This window comes from Leptomonas pyrrhocoris, assembly GCF_001293395.1.
Source record: "Leptomonas pyrrhocoris isolate H10 chromosome Unknown, whole genome shotgun sequence".
NCBI classification, from domain to species: domain Eukaryota; phylum Euglenozoa; class Kinetoplastea; order Trypanosomatida; family Trypanosomatidae; genus Leptomonas; species Leptomonas pyrrhocoris.
In genome coordinates this window covers 598,537-622,036 of record NW_015438363.1, presented here as the reverse complement: position 1 = coordinate 622,036, position 23,500 = coordinate 598,537, and the positions used below count along the sequence as shown (strand labels likewise).

General features: G+C 53.2%; 9 protein-coding genes across 17 annotated transcripts; all 9 read right to left on the bottom strand.

The window, feature by feature from the left end:
• Nucleotides 1–627: 627 nt before the first annotated feature.
• ABB37_04390 (hypothetical protein) lies at nucleotides 628–3,862 on the bottom strand (the record flags this gene model as incomplete). The annotated part of the gene is made up of 1 exon (XM_015802055.1): nucleotides 628–3,862. The coding sequence occupies exon 1, from the start codon at nucleotides 3,337–3,339 to the stop codon at nucleotides 628–630; it is 2,712 nt and encodes a 903-aa protein (XP_015659456.1). The 5' UTR covers nucleotides 3,340–3,862.
• Nucleotides 3,863–4,644: 782 nt separating this feature from the next.
• ABB37_04389 (hypothetical protein) lies at nucleotides 4,645–7,340 on the bottom strand (the record flags this gene model as incomplete). Its single annotated transcript, XM_015802054.1, has 1 exon — nucleotides 4,645–7,340. Exon 1 carries the CDS (start codon nucleotides 7,243–7,245, stop codon nucleotides 4,645–4,647), a length of 2,601 nt encoding a protein of 866 aa, XP_015659455.1. The 5' UTR covers nucleotides 7,246–7,340.
• Nucleotides 7,341–8,567: 1,227 nt separating this feature from the next.
• Nucleotides 8,568–10,355, bottom strand: ABB37_04388 (eukaryotic translation initiation factor eIF-4E putative (EIF4E1); the record flags this gene model as incomplete). 4 transcript variants are annotated; one of them, XM_015802050.1, is made up of 1 exon in its annotated part: nucleotides 8,568–10,355. In XM_015802050.1, the coding sequence occupies exon 1, from the start codon at nucleotides 9,174–9,176 to the stop codon at nucleotides 8,568–8,570; it is 609 nt and encodes a 202-aa protein (XP_015659451.1). In that variant the 5' UTR covers nucleotides 9,177–10,355. The 4 variants fall into 4 exon arrangements, with proteins under 4 accessions (XP_015659451.1, XP_015659452.1, XP_015659453.1 ...); XM_015802051.1 differs by having other exon boundaries at nucleotides 8,568–9,483; XM_015802052.1 differs by having other exon boundaries at nucleotides 8,568–9,455.
• A 1,481-nt stretch (nucleotides 10,356–11,836) lies between these two features.
• ABB37_04387 (hypothetical protein) lies at nucleotides 11,837–12,137 on the bottom strand (the record flags this gene model as incomplete). The annotated part of the gene is made up of 1 exon (XM_015802049.1): nucleotides 11,837–12,137. Exon 1 carries the CDS (start codon nucleotides 12,059–12,061, stop codon nucleotides 11,837–11,839), a length of 225 nt encoding a protein of 74 aa, XP_015659450.1. The 5' UTR covers nucleotides 12,062–12,137.
• A 1,024-nt stretch (nucleotides 12,138–13,161) lies between these two features.
• Nucleotides 13,162–13,574, bottom strand: ABB37_04386 (hypothetical protein; the record flags this gene model as incomplete). Of its 4 annotated transcripts, none has more annotated exons than XM_015802045.1 (1): nucleotides 13,162–13,574. In XM_015802045.1, the coding sequence occupies exon 1, from the start codon at nucleotides 13,384–13,386 to the stop codon at nucleotides 13,162–13,164; it is 225 nt and encodes a 74-aa protein (XP_015659446.1). In that variant the 5' UTR covers nucleotides 13,387–13,574. The 4 variants fall into 4 exon arrangements, with proteins under 4 accessions (XP_015659446.1, XP_015659447.1, XP_015659448.1 ...); XM_015802046.1 differs by having other exon boundaries at nucleotides 13,162–13,494; XM_015802047.1 differs by having other exon boundaries at nucleotides 13,162–13,479.
• Nucleotides 13,575–14,069: 495 nt separating this feature from the next.
• On the bottom strand, nucleotides 14,070–14,340 carry ABB37_04385 (hypothetical protein; the record flags this gene model as incomplete). Of its 3 annotated transcripts, none has more annotated exons than XM_015802042.1 (1): nucleotides 14,070–14,340. In XM_015802042.1, exon 1 carries the CDS (start codon nucleotides 14,256–14,258, stop codon nucleotides 14,070–14,072), a length of 189 nt encoding a protein of 62 aa, XP_015659443.1. In that variant the 5' UTR covers nucleotides 14,259–14,340. The 3 variants fall into 3 exon arrangements, with proteins under 3 accessions (XP_015659443.1, XP_015659444.1, XP_015659445.1); XM_015802043.1 differs by having other exon boundaries at nucleotides 14,070–14,337; XM_015802044.1 differs by having other exon boundaries at nucleotides 14,070–14,325.
• Nucleotides 14,341–14,702: 362 nt separating this feature from the next.
• Nucleotides 14,703–15,332, bottom strand: ABB37_04384 (hypothetical protein; the record flags this gene model as incomplete). Its single annotated transcript, XM_015802041.1, has 1 exon — nucleotides 14,703–15,332. The coding sequence occupies one exon, from the start codon at nucleotides 15,330–15,332 to the stop codon at nucleotides 14,703–14,705; it is 630 nt and encodes a 209-aa protein (XP_015659442.1).
• Nucleotides 15,333–19,337: 4,005 nt separating this feature from the next.
• Nucleotides 19,338–20,808, bottom strand: ABB37_04383 (putative amino acid transporter; the record flags this gene model as incomplete). The annotated part of the gene is made up of 1 exon (XM_015802040.1): nucleotides 19,338–20,808. The coding sequence occupies exon 1, from the start codon at nucleotides 20,781–20,783 to the stop codon at nucleotides 19,338–19,340; it is 1,446 nt and encodes a 481-aa protein (XP_015659441.1). The 5' UTR covers nucleotides 20,784–20,808.
• Nucleotides 20,809–21,215: 407 nt separating this feature from the next.
• Nucleotides 21,216–22,750, bottom strand: ABB37_04382 (hypothetical protein; the record flags this gene model as incomplete). Its single annotated transcript, XM_015802039.1, has 1 exon — nucleotides 21,216–22,750. Exon 1 carries the CDS (start codon nucleotides 22,638–22,640, stop codon nucleotides 21,216–21,218), a length of 1,425 nt encoding a protein of 474 aa, XP_015659440.1. The 5' UTR covers nucleotides 22,641–22,750.
• Nucleotides 22,751–23,500: the final 750 nt, after the last annotated feature.

The window sequence follows — 23,500 nt, the reverse complement described above, 5'->3', positions numbered from 1 at the left end:
CACAACAACTCAGCAACACATCAACAAGGACGTTCAACAAGAATGACACGTATATGTTGACAACCAGGGCACACTCAACGCAAATGCTTTAAAAGGAATAAATAAAGAGGGAGAGACAAACACCATCACGTCCGCACATAAGAAACGCCGCAGGACCTCGAAACAACGAAACAAACAAATACTTCGGTTAGACAGGTAAACACACGTCTCTTCCTTCGGAGTGCGTGGGTGGATGGGGGGTGCGTAACCACTACCATCATAACTACATATAACAAGAAGAGAGAAAGAGGGATAAGAAAGAAAAGGCAACGAATTCATGGAGCTTAGAGAACTTTACCACACAAAAAAGACAAAAGAAGAAACACCGGTAGCCGACCAACGCGTGGCTGAAAGTTCCATCGACGGGAGTTGATTTCATAAATTCGACGTGCACACCTCTTCACCCACCCATCCCTCAATGAAGGAAAGAGAGAGAGGTGGGGAAGACGATAGGCTGACCGAAGGCGTCGCTTCACCATTAAAAGCTGCTCGTACATTACCTGTGAGGACCCTCGTTCCGAGGAACACACACAAGAGAATCTACTCACATTGCTGCCCACGGTGGCGACTTCGGAGAATGCTCAAGAATCACAGCCCCCCGGGCGGCTGGTAGGAAGGATAGCCCCCATAGTTGTTTGGCTGCGGAGGTGGGTACTGGTACGCATACCCTGGCGCCGTTGGTGCCTGCTGAGGCGGTTGCTGATACGGCTGCGCTGACATATCCGGTCGCGGAGCAACAGCGCTCAGCTGATCATACGACGGCGGCGCAACTAGATCTTGCTGCGGCACCGGCAGAGGAGGCGGAGGATACTGATAGGCGGTGGCTGGTGCGGTCGTTGGAACGGTGGAAGGCATTTGGTAGAACTGCGGCTGCGGTGGCGCCTGCTGTGGCGGCGGCTGCCCTTGCTGGTAGCGGTTCGGTGGCACCTGTTGCTGCAGTGAGGCAATTTGGCTCTGCAGTTCCTCCTGCCTGCGCCGCGACTCCGATATCTGATTCTCGGCCTCTTGCATTTCGCTCATCTTCGCGGCGATCTGCTCATCCAGCCGGCTCTGCACCTCCTGCGCTTGCAGCTCACGGCTCATGGTGTAGGACCGCGCGGAGCCCAAGGTGCCGTCGATGTCGTCTACGGCCTTGTTGGTGTACTGCAAAATAGACGCAAATTCCTTCTTGAGCTCTTGGTACACGGAGCAGGCGTTCTCCAGGCTGTTTGACACCTTCTGTATCTCCTCGGCCAGTGGATCGGTGCTCTGAAGCGTGCCGAGCTCCTCCATAATCTTCTCCGCGTTGGGCAGCAGCGCCTTCTCCTCGCGCACCTTCGCATTCACGCGCTCGATCGCGTCGGAGATGTCCTGTGCGCCCTTCGCCAACACCGCATCGCGCTGCGACGGCTCCACGGACGAGATGCTGAAGACGACGTCGTCAGACTCTAGCTTGTCCTGCAGAACCTTTTCCTCCGCCGTCTGCTCCTTCTCGAGTCGCTCCTTCGTCTCCATCAGCTCCTGCAGTTTCTTGACGAGCGCCATGACCTGCGTGGACTGCTGACGCGCCTCCTTTGTCTCCACGAACGGCATCAGCGCATCCAGGTCTGCGATTGGCCAGTCGAGACGGGCGATGTCGCGCATGTTCGTCTCCATCGTCTTCTTCGCGGCGTTGAAAGGCACAATCACCCACTGACGTAGCCCTTTTTCGTGCTCGGCGATCGCGGCGTTGATGCTGCGGTAGTCGGGGGTCTCGTCCGTTGCCGGGTGCACCGCCCGCCACATCTTCTCCCCATAGGCCTCCTTGAAGCGCTCATCCACCTTCTTGTCCTTCTCCAGCTCCGCCTTCACCTCCTTCAGCTTGTTGTCCGCGACCTCGTACATCGCGTTGCACGTGTTCACGTTGCCCATCAGCACGTCCGTCACGCTCGCCGTGGCGCCGGTGTCCGTTTTGTTGTCCTCGCGCAGCTGCAGCAGCGTCGTCCGCAGCGGCTCCGGCACGCGACCCCGCCCTCTCATTTCGCCTGACATCGTCTGAATTGCCGCCACCACGCCGAGTTGCTGCAGTTTAGTTTGGGTGCTCTTGCGGGTGTGGGCCGCGGCGGAGGTGCAGACGTTCACCAAGTTGCGCTGCTTCCCGCGCCACTCGCTGGCCGTCTTGGCGATGTGCGAAGGGATGATGCCAAAGAAGGCGTCCTCGCCGCGCTTCGACGTGAAACGCACGAAGCTCTCGTGCTCCGTCGCCGTCCCGAGCGGCCGCGGCAGCCCCTCCGGCTCCGGAACCTCCTTCGGAACCCGCGCAAAGTAGACGGAGTTGTTCGACTTCTCCGCCTTGTCCTCGGCGCTGTTCACGCTGGTGACGATGCTGTTGACCCAGATGGTCAGCGGCTGGTTCGGCATGCGCGGCAGCTTCGCCAGGTGCTCCTGCGCCTTGCGGTAGTGGCCAATCGCCTCACCAAGTTCACCCCCAGCCTCGTCGCGGACGGCGAGGTGCATGTGGGCGCGCGCCTTGAAGATGATCACGTTTGACGTCAGGAGCGTCTCCACGTCCTTCGCATTCGCCACCTTCTTCGACAGCCAGACGGAAGTTTTGAACATGGACAGCACCTCGTCGTACTGCCTCGCAGCCTCCGCGGCGATCTTGGACAGCATATCCGGCTTCGCCTTCAAGGCTTCCTCTGCCTTCAGGTAGCCGCAGTGGTGCGCCTCGGCAAGGCACAATCGCGTGAGCATCGTCAGCGAGTCCTTCTTCATGTCACCCTTCGTGAGCTGATCGGACGGGAGGCGGCCCAGCATGGAGGTGACCATCTCATAGTAGCCCGCGGCAGCCTGGAAGTTCTTGTAAGCCTCCTTCACGTCCTCAGTCGTGCCGGTGTGCGCCTGCGTCGTCGCCACGAACGCATAAGAGGCCGCGAGGTTGTAGATGCAGCTGACCAGCTCCGAATTCGAGTTGGTGCTGTCGTACTTGGCCGACTCGTCGAAGCTGTCCCGCCAGAGAAAGTGTAGGTTTTTGCTGACCATGCCACTGTGCAGCGGGAGGTGCGCCTGAGCCTGGCCGACAAGACGGCAGTACCGGAGGAGGGTGTGCTTGATGAAGCTCTCATTCGGGGTCCGCTTTGCATCGTCCAGCGTGCAGGTCTTCACGATCGTGTTGTGGAAGGCACCCATCGACTTAATGGCGTCGTCCACCGTCGTCGTGTTGCTGCTAGAGTGGTTCGTGGCGACGTAGCGCGAGAGCAGTGACCAGTCCGGGATGTCCTTCTCGCCGCGGCGAAACGGCATGTAGACGAACCGGTCAGGCGAGTGGTTTAACGCGGCCATGATTCCAGCTCCTTACACAACTCTGCGTCTGTGGGAATGAGCGTGTTGAATACTTTGTTGTATCGCTTGAAGCGTAAAACTCTCTTAAAAATCAAACGGAAAAGGCTTGTCAAGGCCCAAGGGGATTGAATGTGCCTCCGCAATGCCCACGTGTGTGTAGGGGAAAAGACACGTGTGCTGAGCGATGGAGTCAGGTGCAACAACAACGACAAAATAAAATGCGAGAGAGAGAGAGAGAGAGAGAGCACGCAAAAACGGCGATGCAGAGGGCAGAAGGTTGAATACACCAACAATGGTAATACCAATAAAAATAAATATCTTAGAAGTAAACGAAAAGGAGTGCAAAAGAGTCCACACACACTCACACACACACGCAGAGGAAAGGACAAATATATCAGCTAATATTATTTATAAGTTGGGGAAAGGATGGGAAGTAGATCCCCAGAAAAGCACACAATATATGTAGCGCTACTCTTATGCAAGTGAATAGGTTCAGACAGATGCTAACGCAAATGTCATTTCTTCAGTTGCGTATTGCATTCCATTGCAGTAGATCCCCGTTGGTCGTAGCGTCATCCAAGAATCAGTACAGACGAGAGGAAGAGGGAAAAGGCGTAGAAATTTGCAAAGACACGTGGAGGAAGAATGCCTGCGCTTAACAACAGTAGCAGCGGGGGAAACCACAGTAATAATAATAATAATAAATAGGCGCAGCAGCAACAACGTGAGCACAGCGCTCTCTCTTTCTGTCTTCCACACGTGTTTGCACAGCTTTCAGTTTTTTAGGCCTTGCACTCTCACCTACGAAAACCCCGCGTGAGTTGAAGCGAAGAAAGCCTTTCTTTCCGCTGTCTTGCGCCCTCCGTGATCGTAGCCGCATTTGCACAGAGGCGTCACGGAGAGGTTCACGACGCCAACTGGGCAAACGGCGCAAACAGAACGGAAAGGATTTTCTTACGGCCCCATCTTCGGTTGAGTTTCATTCCTTTTCAATTGATTCATTTTGTGTACATGTGAAGCGAACCTCGTTAGAAGACAAAGAAAAGGAAAAAGAAAGAGAGAGAGAATCTCTGCCCTCCTCTGGAGATACGACCAACGCCAAGGCGCCTTCAAGCACACCACCGAGGGAGAAGGGCCTACAAATACGGTGTAATTTACATCTGTGAGACAGCGAAGTACGTACTACGCCATCAACATCGGCAGCAACAACAACAACAACAACAACGACACACACACACACACACATGTATATATAAACAGCGCAGATGCTCACACCACACACCAACAACACCATCCACACCTTCCTTAAGACCCCGAGTCGCCCCTGAGACGCTCCATCTCCTCCACGTGAAGCAGCTCCACCAACGCAAGAAATTCCTCATCACGCTGCGGGTCCTGCGCATAGGGGTTTTCAAAGTCCTTCATGTCTAGGTCCTCCTTCGGCTGTCGACGCTCCGCCACCAACAACAATTCATCCTGATCCCCGTTGTCCCTCGACGCCCTGCCCGTGCTTCCAGGGCCTCCGCTGCCGACGTGTACGGTGGTCGCAATCGTGCCGCGCAGCCGCGCCGCGGCTTCCTGCAGGCCAAAGCGATCGATCTCCGACTGCCGCTCCGACCAGCGCCAGCTGTAGTACGCCACGCGCCGCGCCTCGCGCTCCAGCATGGCCCGCACATATCGCCGCTCCCCGCTCGTCACCCGCGAGAGAGCCGTGGGCAAGGCGTACCAGTGGAAGGAGCCCAGGTTGGTGCCGATGAGGATCTGCTGCGAGTACCGGCTGTTAACGCGGTGCGGCAGCGGCTGCAAGGAGATGGAAGTGATGGCGTCCTGGACAAGGTGGTGGGTCAGCATCGGCTCCGGGTTGCGGTCGAGCAAGTCCCACAGCTCCACCATGCCGTTGCCGATCCCAATAAAGACGAGGCCAGGACGGGCAGGGGACCAGGAGGCGCAGTAGACGGCGGCTGGTCGCTGCGGGGACTCGTACAGCGGCATCGGCACGTCGGTGCGCCACACCTTAAACGACGAGTCACCGCAGGTCAAGTACACATCACCGATCGTCGGGTGGCGCTCCACACAGTAAACGGGACCACCGTGCGCGTCGGCCACCACGTTGCGCACAAAGCGCGTCTCTCGCGTGAAGCCGAATGTGGGCAGCACGACGGAGGGCCGCCGCTCGTGCTGCATCACCATCGAGCAAAACCCGAGCTGGCCGTCCATGCTGCCCACGGCCGCCGAGTAGGACGGCACCTCGTCGACCGTGCAGCCGCTGAGAAAGAAGCGAAAGCCGGCCAAGTCGCCGCTGCCGTCTGGTTTGGCCAACGAGTAGCGCAGCAGCGGCACCCACGGCTGCTCCACGCCACCGACACGGCTCTGGTGTTTGATCTTGCGCAGCTTATCCTGCGGCAGGTGCTCGCATCGGGTGTCCCAGACCAGCATTGCACCATCCTCGCCGATGGTGGCGAACTGATGCGTCTCGCTCACCACCGTCTGCTTGCCGTCAAAGCCGAATTCGAGGTTGCCAGGCATCCACTGCAGGTCGTGCACCGGGCACTGGTGGGAGAGCTCAATGCGAGAGAGCTGAATGGGCTGCAGGCGTGGCACGTTAACGTCACCGTCCAGCTCGAGGGTAACCGCCTTCAAGCTCTCCGGCATCCGCGGCACCGCACCGACTTCACGAAACTCCGTTGCGGCGGCCTCGTTGTCATCTTCGACCCCGCCGACCGCCGCGGCATTCGCAGGAAGATCCACATCGGTGGGGGAGTCGCGGGTGTTGGTGTTGCGCGCCTGCCGCTGCCGCTGCTGCTGCGTCTTTTGCGCAGCGGGGTTCGTCGTAAACAGCGTCGCCGCTTCTCCGAGGCTCAGGTCCCACAGATAAACCTGCCCATTCATCGCGCCACCCGCCACGAGGTTGGGACGGGTTGGGTGGAACTGCAGCACCTGCACCTCCACCGGCGACTCAAGGATGTAGCGCGGGTGCATCGGATCGGTCAGGTCCCAAATCAGCGACACGCTGCTGTCGCACCGCCGGTTGGCCTGCAGGCGCTCTTGCAGGGACTGCTGGCTGATGGAGGCGATGCAGACCATGTGGTCGCGGCGGCGACTGCTGCGCCAGTTCACCGCACTCACCTTGCGGTCCTTCGTGAAGTTGTGCATGAAGTTGCCCTTCTCAATGAGGACGAGCTCATCGCGCGTGGCCACCACGGCATCGTCCTCGCTGAGGCTCTTGAAGTCGTCCGTGTAGATGGGAACCTGATAGTTCTGGGTGAGACAGTGGAGGGTGCGGGGGAGGACTTTGTCCAGAAAAGCGCTCAGCTTCGGCTCCTCCTTCACGGGGGGCGGGACGTGGCGGATGCACGCGTCCACCATCGTCGGCTCAGCCTGGGCCACCGCGTTCACACGGCGGACGTGGTACGTCTGCGTCCCCGCCACGCACCGCCGCGGCACCGCCTGTACCGCCGAGTCCACCTCATCACGCATCAGCTCGTAAAGGGGGTTGTGCGACGAGCGCAGATCGCGACTGTCCTCGCTCGCCTCCTTGGTGAAGTAGTTGTTGTGCGCCGTCGTGCGGTGGCGCAGGATCGCCTGGCGGGCTACCTCGAACTGCACGGTGATCGGGGGGCGGTGCGGGATGGGCGGTGCGCCACACGGATCGTCCTCCGACTGCCGTCGTATCTCCGCCTCGCTGCCGTAGCTCTGCCAGGTGCCCTTCGCCACCACAATCCGCAGGTCCTCGGCGATCTGCAGGAGCTCTTTCGTGATCAGCGGCGGCGCGGGCACCGCCGGCGGCGTCGAGGCAGTGGCTTTGCCAGGCGCATCTGCTTCGTTTCGGGCGCTCATGATCACCTCGGACGACAGCTGACGCGGACGCCCGACATCACCACTACTGATGCGTGCTGCCATTGACATGACTAGTGAATCAAGTTTTTCTTTGCTTTCGTCTATTTCTTTTGTTTCCTGCGTGTAAAAATAACCTCGATGCGCACTCTTGGGGCCGTTGCTCTATGGCATAAGGAGTGGGAAAGAGAGGAAAGAGAGGGGTGAAAGATGTTGTCGGAACTGTGGACGAACGCTTGCTGGAAAACGCAGCAATACACTACAATCTCAAACTCTATTAGAAGACAGCACGCAGCGACGAAGGCAGACGAGCCGCTAGGAAAGGCTTTTGCACCTCTGCAGTCGTTATCGTGATGTGCACTTTTTTTTTACTGGAGCGCGATCAATGCATTAATGCTTTCCAAATCGCGCAAGTCGGCGCCTAAAGAACGTGCAGTAGAAGAACTGACAAGAGGCCGCCCGTAAAAGAGCCAGTTCTGCGGAACGTCGCAATCGATTCAATGCAGTCTTCTCCCGACATATATTTTTTTAGGAAAACGATTTTTCTTAGCTTCAAAGGAGGGTGATGCAGCAGCAAGATTTGCCTGTCTTTCTTGCCAATAGACGTTGGCTGTGTGTTTGTTGGACGCTTCTTTCCAAGGAAGGAAAGCGGAAGAACATTTGCACGGCGCGCACACAGCACGCTTCCGTGCGATGTGGCCGTGTAAGTTCATAGATGTACACGCAAAGCCCACTCCCTTTTCTCCGAAACATGCATTATATAAGTGGAGTAGTAGCCGACGGCGATGTCCTAACGGAAACAACCCCCGTGCACCTCTCACCTCCTCAAACACCTCACCTCACTCTACTACACAGACGACTTCGAAAACCAAACACACACACACACACTAACACGCACAGTACAAGACAGTTCCTTCTCCGCGATTATTTAAGGGAAGCACACACACACACACACACATGGTTTCTCTCTCTTTACGTCTCCTGGTTCCGAATTTAGCCTCGCCAGCTGCTCTTCTCGGTTCTGTTGCCTACCTCGCTTTTGCATCGCTTCTACATAAACCCCCAACCTGGAGAAGAGTCTTTTTGCCCTCAACGACGTACACTCGAACAGGGAGAAGAGGATAAACTCAAAAAAGAGCGCTGTAAAGCGCACACACACACACACACACACACGTACTTTGCGTCGTCCCTTTTAAAAGAAAACCGTTCAACAAGCGCGCAGAGGAGCCGTCGAACCCGAGCGCAATCAACAGTGGAAAATGTGTAAATCACTTCCCCGAGGGAGAAGTGAAGGGAGAGAAAAAAGAAAAGAAAGAAAGCGATCAAAACGACTTCTAAGTGTCTCTTCAGAAAAACAAAAAGGCAAAGAGGAGAAGCGCGAAGCACTGAAGTAGCTATGAGGCTTCGCCGTGCTTGGTGAAGACAAGGGATGCAATGTAGGGAAGACTAGCCTCTTTCGTGATGGCTTTCCTGAGGGCATCGATCTTGTCCTTCGCAGAAGCGTCGCTGATCCACACCGCCAGGCGATTGTGGTACTTCCGCTTCGACATGACTATGCCGGTCACAAACGGCTCGCCCGTGGCGTTGTTGTCGGCGCCATCGAGGTACTCGCCCACGGCGGCCATCAGCACGTTCTCCCAGGACTTGTCCAAGTCGGTCTTCGCCTCCACGCCGTTCGCGTCCGCCGCGGCGGTGCCGCCGCTTGTGTTGCTGCTGGGGCGAACGCTGCCGGCGTTGATGTCCAAGTTTACCCACAGCTTGCCGCCCTTCTTGTTGGCCGGGTCCTCCCACATGGGCTTGACGCCTTCCTGGAAGAAGTGATACTGCGAGGAGGTGCGGAGGGCGTGCAAGGGCTTCATGTACTTGAGCATCACAAAGAACTCCTCAACGGTGTGCACCGTCATGATGGGCACCAGCGACATCTCCCAATTCTCCGTGCTGTAGGTGGATGGGCTGTCGTACCACAGCGTCCACGCACGTTGTAGCTGGTGCAGATTCGACATCTCGCTTCAGCGGGAATTAAAGAAAAAAATACAATACTCTTCGATTTGAAGTTTATCAGAAAGAGAGAGAGAGAAAAGCCAAAATCAAAACAGAAAAAGAAATAAGAGAGAAGAGAAAGAATGAGTGCGAAATGTGTAGTGGAGTCCGTCAGTCAGCGGTGGCGTCGTACCGGCGCTCGGTATCAGAAAAAGAAATTCAAAAAAATATATACACTTCCACGAATGACTACCAATAAAAACGGTGCGGGAGGACGGGCGGGACAGACGCGGAGGGTAGCTCGACGGATTGTGCAACGAACACACAGCTCAAAGAAACGAAAAAGATGGTAACAAAAGGTGGGGAAAAAAGGTACAAGACAGAGACAGAGAGAGTAAATATTAGAAGCGAAAACTACGGAAAAAACGAAAGGAGATACGAGCGAGAACACACACACACCGTAGATGCCCCCGACAAGGCGCGTGAAAGTCTGCTGAGAGATGCAACGAACACAACACCGGCAGTACATATATTTTTGTGGTTGTTCTTCCCGGTTTTTTTTTTTTGGGGGGGGGGGGGGCGGGGACACTCGTGTTATCTTCGTTGTGCGCGTAGCGACGGCGTGGTTACGAGTTCTTTCTTACCAAAACCTTCTTTATTTTTGTATGCGTGTGTGTGGAATGGGCAGCTGTATCTACCAACAAAAGAAAGGAAGAAGAAGACAAAAACAAACGCTGCAGGGGTTCGAATCAAAGCCGAAAACGACTGCACTGATGCAAGAGAAACAAAAACGAGAAGAGCCCCAACTATTATATATATATCCTCGAAAACACGGTAAGCTAAGCTGTTAAACGCAAAACACACACACACGAAATAAATAAATAAACAAACAGGATACGTTTCCCTTCCTTTGTCCCTTCTCTTCAAAAGGGCTGAATAGGACAGGTGGCGCGGGGTCCAATGGTGTAGGTAACTTCCTTTGTTAGCAGCAATTTGTCTTCTTTTTTTAATTGCTGTTGCGCGGGTTTCCCCCGTATATATGTTGATAAAGTCGTAAGGTTGAAAAAGAAACTCCAGCTGAGGACGTTCTCACACAAGAAAACAAAAGTGCAAAGTATTTCACAGACGCAGGAGAGAAAAGCGAGCGAAGAATAATCGGAACACGCAACGTGAAAGGCGTGACGCAGGCAAGTCAAAGAACTATTTGCAGCGTGGAGGAAGAGAAAGATTCATTGTTTTTGTTGTTTTGATCAGTGGAGTATGCATTTGAAGTTGTCAGCGGTGTTGGGCGATGGTGAAAGAAAAAGAAGAAGAATATGCAGCGGCGTTTGTTGGGAGAAGGAGATATATATATACTTGTGAAACGCTTCGAAGAGAGGCGGTTCTCTACACGGGCAGCATTTTTATCTCCATGATGTGCAACAGAACGAGGTGTACTGTTTTCTATTTCACGTAAAAAAAAAGCGAGCTTCTAAAAGAGCAACTTAAACAACAATAGCGGCGTTCGCTGTTTCCGTTGCTCTGCATCCGCTTATCATCCCCGTCATGGGTAGTCGCTCTTCAGCGGTCGAAGTTCTCACGTCTCCCACATGGCGATCTTTTCTTCTTTTCTTTTTCAAACGTCCTTCACAAGGGTGTACGCAGAGGAATCATAGAAAAAGGACTTCTACACTTTTGCTGGGGTTTCTACTCAACATAAGGAAAAACAATAAAAGAAACAACAAGGCAACAAACACCCGTGAATCGCACGCAAAGGCGGCAGATTTAGGCTGCACGTAGCGCTTGAGACGCACCACGGCGGTTCGTGAACTCATTGCGTTCTCCACTTCAATCAGACAAACAAACGCGCGCACACATACACACCCGCAAACGTACACACATTCTCTTTCACGTCTTTCGTGAAAACAGGAAAAAAAACTTGAATGACGTCTCCGAGGTGCAACCTGCGGCATACTGACACCAATGTGCGCGCGTCTGTTCGCTGCTTGCGGAGCCTCATGTTCGGGTGTGTAGAAGTAAATCCTAATCCGTTTAATATACGTTTTCCTCTCTGGTAAGCATTCTTTTTTTCTTCTTTCTTCTTTCCTTCTACATACTTGCAGCTACCGTTGTCGTCACCTTTTCAATTGATTTCGTTTCAGAACAACAAAAGTTGTTCACCATTGTGCGGTTACTGCACTCCGACTGCGCGACCCGCCTATCCGTTTCTATTTCCATCTTTTTTCTTTTCTTTGGAGATTCCAGCTCGTCGAGCCGCTTCGACGCCTTCTCTTGATGCCACGTGACACCAGAAAACAAACAAAAAAAACAGGATACATAGTTGCATGATAAAAGTACAAGATGTATGCTTGAAAAAACAAAGAACGAAAAGGTGTGCAGCCATCGTGACAGCCGATCGAGTCGGACCAAAGAGGGGAGGCAGAGAGAGAGAGAGAGACGGAGGCGAGGGCAAACCGGCGAAGTTAAGCTGACCGAAAACGCGAAAGAAGAACCAGCACGCTGGAGCGAAATGACAAAGCGACGACAACGTGCGCTGTGAGACAAAAAAAAAAGAAAAGCGAGTCGTAAAACGAAAAAAAATCTATGAGGGGTACAAGCAATGTCGGGTAAAAAAAAAAAGAGATTTACAGGTTTGAAAGCGTGCCTTGCACACAATGGTATCTCCGCTCATCATACGGTCTCATTACTTCTTCGCCGCCTTCTTCGCCGGCTTCTTGTGGCCGGCCTTCTTCGGCGCCGCCCTCTTCACGGCCTTCTTCGCGGCCTTCTTCGCAGGCTTCTTGTGGGCGGCCTTCTTCGCTCCGCCCTTCTTCGGCGCGGCCTTCTTCGCCGCCGCCTTGTGCGCTACCTTGCGGGAGCCGGCCTTCTTCGCGGAGGCCTTCTTGATCGCAGCAGACGGAGCAGCCATGATGAACTGGGGGAAGAGGGATTGGGTTGGAAAGGGAGAGTGTTTGTGTTTGAGAGGTATGAAGACAAGAAAGTCTAAAGCACCCGTTTCAGTTACGCAGATGGAGGTTTAGAGAAAGAAAACGTTGATGAGAGGAGAGGAAAAGAGGAGAGAGAGGAGCGCGTTGACAGCAGCACAGCGGGAAGAGAACGCAGCAGTGCACAAAGAGTCTGGTCATCCTCAACACACAGCAGAAAACAAGCGTCAACCTGCTTCCTTGCGTGTTGCGCTACAGGAGAACTGGCGTTCACCGCCATCACCATTGTTTGCACGCGATCGTCTCTCAACGCAGGTCCCGCGCGAAGCCTAGCGGAAGATGAACGCGATTCACGCATGCCCCGGTGTGACCAAAGAGGGAAAAAAGGGGGGAGCTCTCAAGAGAGTCAGAAGGAGGCACTGCGTTTCTTTTTTCTTTTTTCATTCATCTTGCTCCGGTCCTTGCGTGTGATTTCGAAACACAACACACGTACGTCTGCTCTTTCGCGTGTGAAGACGCAATTCTATTCCCTCGTTTGCCCTTTCCGCCGTTTCTCCCTTTCCCTTTTCCTCGTCGTCTTACCTCTGGTGAAGCCGGCAGTCCACCACTTCTTTCTCTCTGCAAATACATATGCATGTATAATGGAGGAGCGTTACGCATAGAAGACGTGTAAACAGCGACATGCGAAGAAACCGCGACGAGGCGTCACCCAGTTTTTTAGTCTCTCAGACGCAAAGAAGGAAAAAGGTGAGAGGGCAACGAGGGCGCTTCAAACCAAGGGAGAAGATTCAAACGAACACCAACTCCATGAGCGGCGAACGAGAGGAGCACGTGCAGGGGGGGGGGGTACAACTTTGTACGCGCGAAAGGTGCAAAAGCGAGATTGTGTGTTGGCGCGGGGTTTGCGTGGATGCAATTCGCTCCGATCAGAGAAAGAGAAAAGTACGGAAAAATATATCAGAGGGGAGGCAAACAAGAAAAAAAGAGATCTATAAAAGGGGGGAGAAGACGCCCTGGCATCTACTCAACACGTAACAAACGTGCGAATATGTACGCATAAATAGGCGTTACTACTCGGTTGGCATTACTTCTTCGCCGCCTTCTTCGCCGGCTTCTTGTGGCCGGCCTTCTTCGGCGCCGCCCTCTTCACGGCCTTCTTCGCGGCCTTCTTCGCAGGCTTCTTGTGGGCGGCCTTCTTCGCTCCGCCCTTCTTCGGCGCGGCCTTCTTCGCCGCCGCCTTGTGCGCTACCTTGCGGGAGCCGGCCTTCTTCGCGGAGGCCTTCTTGATCGCAGCAGACGGAGCAGCCATGATGAACTGGGGGAAGAGGGATTGGGTTGGAAAGGGAGAGTGTGTGTGCGTGTGCGCTTGAGAGCTGTGAAGGCAGAGAAAGCGGGGAGGTCTAATAGAAAAGCAGCCGTGTAAGTCAAGTGGTTTATGTGGTCGATAAGCGCACGAGGCAACCAAGAAAAGAACGAAAGAGGAAAGAGAATGCCACTTTGAGAAAGCGAAGCAGACGCTTACTTTATTATTATTATTAACGTGACACAACAGATGCAACCGCAATTAATCGGCGGTGTAGAAAACTCTGAAGCCGCGGCCCGTTAGCTGCGTGGCAGAGCACCCAGATATCGGAAAGGGATATTATGGGAGAGAGAGAGAGAAAGAGAAAGACAGGAAGCAACTCCGTCAACTCAACGCAAATGCGCCTGTCTTTTCCGTTGTCTTTTGCCTTCCCCCATCACGGCGGTCCAACGGAGCTTTGTAACTCGCTCCCTCCCTCTCTCTCTCTCTTTGCTTGTTTTTTTTTCTGCTGGCATTTCGATTATTTTCCTTCTTTACTTTCACGTTTACCGAGGAGTACTATACTACTGCTAATCGTCTGAACTAACACACCACCACCATGGGGAAAGGGGGGGGGGGTAGTATGTGGAAAGGAAAGAAAAAGTGCAGAACGGTGATTCACATAGCCCCCACGCATCCCTCCTGCACGATTAGTGGTGGTCATCCAGGTGCGACCACACGTAACGGTGAGGGTCTAAGATGAGGTCACGAGCGTTGTACTTGATCTGCATCGCCGGGTACTCGCCAATCCACGCACCAACCGAGAAGATGAAGAACATCCAGAACGGGTCGCGATTGAACTGCGCAAAGCGACGAGGAACGAAGCCGCCGAGAAACATTTTTGTTGTTGCTCTTCTTGTTGATTGTCGGTTGAACTAACGCAGGTGAGCGCACGATAGGTTCTCTTGCAAAAGAACTGCTGCGTTTGAGAGGTGTGTGTGTGTGTGTGTATGTGTGTTGGTCACGTCGGCGGCAAGGCGCAGTGAGAGGCGGTGTTGGTCGACATTTCAGACGCAAAATGAAGCAGAAAAGAAAAAATTGGTAGTGGCAAAGAAAAAGGTTGAAGTTTGTAGTCGAAGAGGCTTGAGCGACTGGATTGTCCATGCACATGGCGGGGTATCGGCAGAAGGTGAGAAATGCATATCGGTCATTTGACTGCAGCAATTTGGTGAACGAAGTTTAAGGTTCATACCTGTAAAAGTTGTAAAGGAAATGTTCGGCTGTTCTGGACACGAAAAGAACACCGTCATCAACCCCATGTGCGTGAGGCAGCGTTCATGTGCTTAGGATAAAGGACTCAACACAGTGCGCACGAGCTCCTGATTATTCTGCGGATCGCGACGCACGTGCCACACCACGCACCACGTGGCCACCGCGCTACTCTCTCCTCTTTTGTTCTCGTCCCGCTCTGCTTCCGTCTCCGTCGCCGCAGTCGCAGCAGCAGCGGTCACGAGGCGTACGCGCATCATGCTCACCTGCAGGAGATGCTTCAACGGAATGACCCGCAACGTGCTAAGATCCGTCACACAGAACGTCAGCTCGTACAGCACGTCGGGCGCGAGCAGCCCCTGCAACGGCAACGCATCGGTCGACGTGTCACCTCCCACTGAAGATGAAGAGGTAAGCGTGACGGCGGCCATCGAGGTCGCGGTCTTCGCAGAGGAGTTGGCAAGTCCCGCCGGCGCAACGCAGCTCAGCGGCAGCAAAGACACAGCGGGCTGCTCCGAGGCGACGTCGGCGATAAATTCCACCGCCACGAACAAGGCAGACCCAACGATGGGCTCGTGCACCTGAAAGGAGATCGTAAAGTGCAGCGGCGCGTACAACGACGCAGAGGTGTTGGTGCGTGTGTGCGACACCGCATCGACCACCTCAAATCCTTGCATCTGCGTGTTACACCGCATGGCGGACATTCGTATTCTTCTACTTCCGCAGAACGCTAAAAACCACGCGAAAGGGAAAGGAGTGTTACACGGATGATGGATAGGAGATAGAGTGGAGGACGTTAAGCCCCGAGCGTCGAGTACACAACGGGCTATAATTCTCGTAAGCACCTTTTGAGGAGAAGGAAGTAAAGGGAGGGGAGAGAGAGAAGATGACAGAGTGGTGTGTGTGTGTGAGACGAAAACACGAAATGGCGTAGCGTTGCCACGAGACGCCGTTCCCCCCCCCCTCCCAAGGCCAAAGTCAGCAAAAAAAAAAAACATACCCCATAGGCCATTCAATGTGACGCAATTCCTAAAGGAAACCTCCGTGACCAGCGGCAATGAACGCCGCTTCAGCTCCCAAATAATAACAAAGCACCATTAACTTCCTTATTGCTGGCGCACACCCTATTTGGCTTTTCTTTCTTTTGCGTCTGCTCGTTGAAAGCGGAAAGGAGCTATCGCTTTTGTGGGGTCAGCGCTGCGTGGCCGCTCGTGCGTTGCTGTGGCTGAATTAGGTAAGGATTAATTAACATTTGCTAAAGTCCCCTCCAGCGAGGCGAACAGAATAGCCGACATAGTGAGGAGCACACCAGTACCAACGCACCCCCGCAGGGCAATGTGAGCGACAACCACTCTCTCGTACCACCGCAACACGCTTCACAACTATTCAAAAAAAAAAGAAGAATAACAGCGCAACACCCATTTTTAACCCCTTCTTTTTTTCACAGCGCAATAGATTCTTAGCCCACTTTCTCTTACAAGCTGGCAGTCAGCATCGAGTGGGTGCGCTGCTCGCAGTACCGCACTGTAACCGCCACCGCCACGGTCAGGGTTGTGATGACCACAAAACGGTTCAGATTGCGCCAGAACATCGGATACGCCTCTTGATCCGGCAGCGCCTGAGGACCTTGCATTCCAGGGAACATCCTGTCCTTTCTGCTCTACGGATGTGTGGGTGGCGTATGTGCTGTGAGGGCGAGGAGAAATAGCGTTGAAATCAACGGAGTCCGCTATGTACCCTTTCGTACGGGTCTATCGACGCAAGGACAGGAAAGCTGTGTTACTCTGTGACCGTCAACAATGCGGAGAGCGGAAAACGAAAGATAGAAGAAGAAAAGGAGAAAGAGAAAAGAAAGAGAAGGAAGTTAGGTTGATCTTTCTCTGTCATACAGCACCACGATGTGCCGTTGACCATCGTTTGTTTCTTGAGGTGCGCGTCTGCTTGTGCCGACGCCAAAGTGCCAAGATAATGACACCAGCACCGCCTTCTCAGCACTTTATAGAAAAAAAAATGCAAGAAGCTGCAAGAAGCAACGGCATCTAGCCTATTCGAAAACGCGCTATGACCGTCTTCCCTTTCAAGTCCGTGCACCTCCACACAGCAGAAATGCGACGGGCGCCGCAGCACGAGAGAGAGCAAATACGCGAATGATGTTTCAATTCTCGTTTTCTTTTCATCATCTGAAGTAAGACGTGTGGCAACGGTGACAGCGAGAAAAAGAAAAAAAAGGAACACCAAGGCACGGGTGTACCCTTTCGGTGTTTTCCCTTCTCTTTTTTTAAGATCCCTTGCTGTTTCCCCTCCCCCCTCCCCTCCTCCTTCCAAAGAAAGAAAGAAGAGACTGCGTCAAGGCGATGCTGACGGCAGAGATGAAGTCGCCGCCGCGCCCTGGCATCGACTCGCACACGTCATCCGCGAACACCTGTGGCGGCCAGAAATCCTTTGAAGGCACTATCAGGCACACTCTTCAGTGATCCTTAACATATATATATATATCGATATAAATAAATGAATAGACAGAAAGATGAACCATAGAAGGCAAACGTATGCAGATTTGATAGAGATACAACGATGGCGTCAATCTGAAAATAACGAAAACAAACATAGGAAAACGAGAGAAATCAAACAAACAAGGCGAAACCAAAAGAAGCAAGATAGATAATAAAAAAGGGTCACAGTCTGAGACCGACCACGCATCTCGCCAGAATCGAAGATCAATAAAGGGAAAAAAGTATTTAGAATCGACGAGCTATGGCAATTCGACGCTACAGAGAAAGAGAGAGAAAAAAAGAAAAAACCAAACATATCGTTTTAAGAATAATAATAATGAAATGGTGGGTATGTAGGACGCCGCTCCAACAGAAGTAACACCACAGCACTCAACGATTGCTTTTTTTCTCGTTTCGCCGCCCGGAAAAAAAAACAGGATTAGCGGCCCTTTTTTCCCTTTACCTTCTCAAACTCAGAAGAGAAAATATTTATTAGTGTTGTTCGGTTCTTTTTCTGTTCTTTTTTTTTGAAAAGAAGAAATGAAAGTCTATATATATGTGTGTTTTCTTTTTTTTTTAGGTGAGCAAAGGAGTCAACTGGAAAGGAGAGAGAGGTCAGAAGAAGAAACGAAAAAAACGTCCCTTCGATGTGGTCGCCGACGACAAATGCCAAACTCACGAGAGGAACGTCAAACAAACAAAAGAAGTACTTGTGCGAAGTTCCATTATCTTTTTCCACGAGCTCCGCATCAGTGTGACAAACAGCAAAAAATGGAAAATCAAAAATGAATGCTAATACGATTTGTCACTGCGGAACACGTTCAAACGAAAGCTGTTGGAGGACAGTTGAAGAAGGAAAGCAGATGCAATCGAGGAAGGCACGACAGACGTGAACCGTAATGAAAAAGGCGGGTATGTCCCCATATTTCCTTCTTGATACTCGTGCATCACGCTGATGTACGCTCCTCTCCGTGCATCTACTTTGCTTTCTTCCAGCAGCCCTACAGTCACGTTGTTATCGTATTTTTGTTGTTTTTTAACTCTCACACAAGGGAAAAACAAAGCACAGTATCAAAAGAAGAAGTTGTAGGCGCACGTGGGTAGGAGAAGTCAGCATCGGTGTCTACCTCGCTTGTACTGTTTGCAAGCAAAGGAATACACAACAACAACAACAAACAGAAATAAAACGTATCTGATTCTCTCTCCTTCATTTTTTTAAATACTTCACCTTTCTTGTTTTTAGTACATATATATATTGGTTCTTAAACATCGGTACAACATAACAGATTTCTTTAAGAACTAAATAATAATAATAATAGTAGCAAAAGTTCATCATGAGCGGCTCGCACAGATGGGTGGAATACGGAAATACATACGAGCGCATGAACGGTTGCGACACGCGCTACGGAAGCTGCAGCGTTAGCACATCTTTTTTACACAACTAACCGAAAGAAAAAAAAGAAGAAAAAAAAGTCGATGTTTTGACACCTCCTTTTTTCCTTTCGCCACGCAAACCCCCCGGTCCATGTGTCTCCCTTGCGGAGAGTCGTTCTTCACGTTTTTTCTCACTTAATGAACCGGGGTGCACTCAAACAGACAAACAAACAAACGAGGAGGAAACAAAGCAAAACACGTACTACGTAAACAAAGGAAATAACACGAAAGTTATTTGTCAAAGTCGAAACGCGGAGGGCTTAGAGTTGTGAGGCTCGAGGGCGGGTTTGTCCCCAAAATTTTCCCTCGATCGCACTCACATGGAAAAGAAACATTTTCTTTTTGTTTGTTTGTTTGTTTGTTGTTGTTGAAAGCATTTGATATGGATCGTGAATGGTAGTGGAAAGGCAACAGCGAAAGTGCAGCGGAAGTCCCCGTCTCCCACTTCTCGCTTTTTCCTTCTTCTTACTGTCCTGTCGATCAAACAATACGTGAGCAAGGAGGGAGAGCTGTTGGCCAAAGCAATACACCATAGATCGATTGAGCAACGGAAACACGAGCTAAAACAGACAACAGCAGTCAATAAAAAAGGGGGAAAAAAGCGCAGCAACAGGTAAACCTTTGCTTCTGGTTCTTCTGAAAAGCCGTACCACGTCGTGCGTATTTTCTCAGCTTGTTTGTCTGCCGGAAGAAGACGAAAAAAAAAGCGCAGAGGAATGTGTGAACGAGTTGTGAGAGAGAAATTGTATTTCCCCCTCAAAACCTTTTCCGTTGCTCCCCACCCCCTTATTTCACTTCACCATAGATGGCAGCGACGGTGCCAAAGACGCACGCGATCACGCCGGCAATGAGAAGCAGATACGTGCAGATGTAGTGGAACCAGCCCACCTGCTTCAGGCCCCAGTTGCCCGCGAACATCACAAACAGCGCTGGGAAGATGAACCCGAGGAAGCCGCCACTGAAGCTGCCGACAAGGCCAAACACGATGGTCACACGAGGGATGAAGATGCCCAGGACGAGCGCCACGATCGACATGAAAGTGCAGATGACCGCGTTCAGCCACAACGGCACGGTGCGGATGTCCTTGAACATCGGGATGTGCCAGCCGAGGCAGTAGTACACGGCATCACGTGAGGGCTGCATGCACAGCGCAAAGCCCACGCACATCTTCAGTGCGATGCCCACGTAGGCGATGGCGACCTTCACGTCGCCGCGCAAGTTGTAGTTCAGCAGGATGGAGTCCTCTACCTTCTCGCCGAAGTCGAGGTAGCCGAAGACGCCCGCAAAGGCGTACAGCACGCAGCAGATGGTCTGACTCACCGCCATGTCAATCGTCACGCGGCGCGGCGTCGGGTTCGGCGTCTCGCGCGCCACCTCAAACACGTTCGTCTGCGCCAAAAACGCGAAGAGGAAGTTCGAGAAACCGACCAGGGCGCTGTTGCCGGTGTTGAACATGTGCACCTCGTGGATCGGCCTGCCGTCCTCGAAGCCGTTCATCGCGGCGTGAACAATGATGATAATGACGAAGTACATCATGCACGATACACCCACGATGGAGAAGTAGCGCAGGGAGTTGATCTCCTTCGGGATCGACAGGGGCAGCATCACACAGAACCAGATCACGATGACCAGCACACGGTTGCCCCAGGTGGAGCGGATGAAGCTGTCCACCGACGGGTCGTCCGTCGCACGGCTCAGCAGGTCGCCAGTCGAGATGACGTACGAGACGCAGGAGCCGAAGCAGAACATCCACATGTGAAACGCCGCGAGGTAGTCCCAGCCGCGACCGAGCAGACCGCGGGCGAGGGCCTCGTACGAGTACATGCGCCGCCCCGTCTTGTCCGCCGCCTGCATCATAACGTAGACGGAGTAAACCGTGCTGAGGGTGATCACGATAAGCACGAGGATCGACGTGACGATGCCGGTGGCCTTAAAGGACGAGGGCAGGGCAATCACACCCGAGCCGAGCGTGACCGCAGCGAGGTTGTAGGAGTTCGACAGGATGCCGCCGTGCGGGACAAACCTGTGCATCAGCGCGGAGAAGCGGTTGCCGGGGACGTAGTCGCCGCCGAGACTCACAAACTCGTCCTCGGATACCGGAGTTGAGGTGAACTCGTTGATGGTTCCACAGCCTTGCTTCACCGGTGACGCTATCACCTCCTCGGAGAAGGGCTGGCCTGCGTCGCTGACGCGCTCCAGCTCGTAGTCGCGGGGGTTGCTCTGACTCGTCATTTTTTATTTCTTTCTCTTGTTTGCTTTGTATAATGAAGGGAAAGAAGAGGGAAACGGAAGTGATCTCGATCGTTGGTAGGTGGCTGCGGGGAGCTTTCGTCACTGTTCTGTGCGTCGCGATAGCTGTTTGTAAATGATGAGCGAAAGATAGAGAAAACAAGAAATCAGTTTATTTTTCTTCTCTTTCGCACGGCGAAAACGGATGCCTTTGCATCCGCAACAACGAGGAAGGCATCACCCTTTCCTTCACTTCAAATTTTATTCGTGCACAACTTAGATAGCTCGTCGCTTAAGCGTTGATCTGCGCTTCACCTATTCAGAGAGGAAAAGAAAAGAAGCTGTAGCAGGTTATGTGTGAAGAAACAATAATAACGTGGGCCGGTACTTACTCCCCTTTTTGTGCGACCTCACAAGCACGCACTGTCCGACAATTTACATACGCCGCTCCGGGTGCGTGGGCGAGGTCTCCAGCGGTGTGTCTCGATCCGCCGAGGAGCTTGAGCCGCGCTGCAGCAGCTGCACAATCTCACGAACCGTGTCGCCCACCTTCAAATCAAAAAACTTCACCGTGTGCAGCTGCTGGTTCAAGATGTAGGCGTCCTCCAACTCTGTGGGTGTTAGGTTGTGGTACTCCTCGGCCGCGATTTTGTCCATGAGCGAGCGCCAGCGACGGCGCTCCGCGTGCTCGGCGTGGGCGCCGATGGTGGTGGTGTCGTAGGAGCCGACGGGACTCTCACCGCGAGCGTGGGCGAGGTAGGCTCTGTACAGTGGCGCGATGTCGTCGCTGAGGTGTGCCGTGGAGTTAGTAGTTGCGCTCTCCGACGACGAAGGCAGCGATGCCGACGCTGCCAGTGCGACTTCCGGCGCTGTCGGAGACGGACGCAAACTCTCCTCCTCCTTTTCCTCTCTGCTGCGTGTTGTAGTCTCTGCTGCGGTAGACGGCGCAAGGGAGCTGGGGAAAAGCGGGGGCAGCGCGCCGATGATATCCTGCACCACCTCTGTTGAGCTCTTCGAGTCCACGGCCGCACTCTGCGAAGCTCCGAGGCCGTCTTGCGGCCTCTTGCCGGAGCAACTCGCCGCCAACAAAGCGTCTCGATCCTGCTCCCTCTCGCTACCCTTTGATGTCGACGGCGCTAGCTGTGCCTCCACCGCCGCCGCGTCCACAAGACGGGACCGCAGCGCTTCATCTTCGGCCTCCAGTGCATCCAAATTGAGCCCGAGAAAGCGGCGGTAGTACGCCTCACGAGCCTCCGCCGCCTCGCACCCGTGCAGCACCGCGCACGCCTCCATCAGCGAAAAGTAAAAGTGATTGTCATCCCCGGCGTCCACCTGCCCGCTCGCCGTGCTGCCGTCCAGCTGGTTCTTCTGCCGCTCAATGCGCTCGCGAAAAAAGGTTTGAAAGCGATCACAGAACTGCATGCGTTGCTCGTTGAAAAGAAAGCGCGCGCTCTTTACCTCCCGCGTGGTGTCGTCCACGTCGGAGTTGAAGAGAACGCGGTCGGCTTCCTCGCCCGCAGCACCAACGAGGACGCCGCGTCGCTCGCGGTTCATGACGTCGGCGAGCTGCCGCCGCGACCGCGACAACTCCACGTCACTGTACGCGAGCTGAGAAATGTCGGACGCCATGCGGGTGCGGTACTTGGCGGAGATAAACTCTCGGTGGATGATCATGCTGGGACCAAAGTCCTCTTCGTACTCCACCGTCTGTGCAGGCGGCATGGGTCGGTACGCGATTTGCAGCGCCTCCTGTGCCGTCACGCCGTTGGTGGGTGCTGCGCCGCCGCTAGTGCTGTTTGGCGACCACGCCTTCTGGCCGTGTTTCTGGCGCACGAGGCACCACAAGGTACGCCGTAACATCCCCGTGCGTCAGCTCTATTATTTTTTGTCTGTGTGTATGTGTGTGTATGGTTTGCTTCTGAGTGAAAGGGAGGAATGCGTTGGGTGCGATGACGTGATGGAGTAAAACTAAAGGGAGGCAAAAGGAGGAGAAGACAAGGTGATCGACGCCACAATTGTGCAGCGACAACGTTGCATCAGTAATACCAACAGCGGAAGAACCCCGCCCATTAAAGTTTGGAAGTGAAAACTAAAAGCTTTTCTTTCAGTACATCGTGTCATGGGTTGTCAGTCACACACACACACACACACACACACACTCGCTTTCCCATTATTCGCCGAAAGAATCATCTTCGACTCTGCAGCGAAGCTCATGGTTCTCATCCGTAGATGTACAAACAAGAACGTACGTATAATAATGCATAACATCCCACACGAATCCAACAGTGAAAAACACCGAGGATAACGATTGACGGAGAGGCGAAGAAAGAAACATATTTTGATATATATCTACGGGTCGCATGCAGCGCACACGTTGTATTCTGTTTTTATTGAGAGCCTTCGATGAAAAACGGAGAGGCAAATAAATAAAAAGTACGCAGTTGTGCGATGCTTACAGTTGATGAAAAGCGAGCCATAAAACGTGCGGGGCGCGGATGGTGATCCGTGCCGGGCCCAAACACGCAGAGCGAGAGATAGAAGTGAGAATACAAATCGGAGAGGGAGACGACACACACACACGCACACACACAGACTCTGCGTGCGTTAGTCTGACCGAGGACGGATGCAGACATCAGCCAATTGGGATGCTGGTTGATGACTTCCCGATGTTTTACCCTGCCAGGGGCCCGCATCACCACAAATAGGGAAAAATGGAGAGA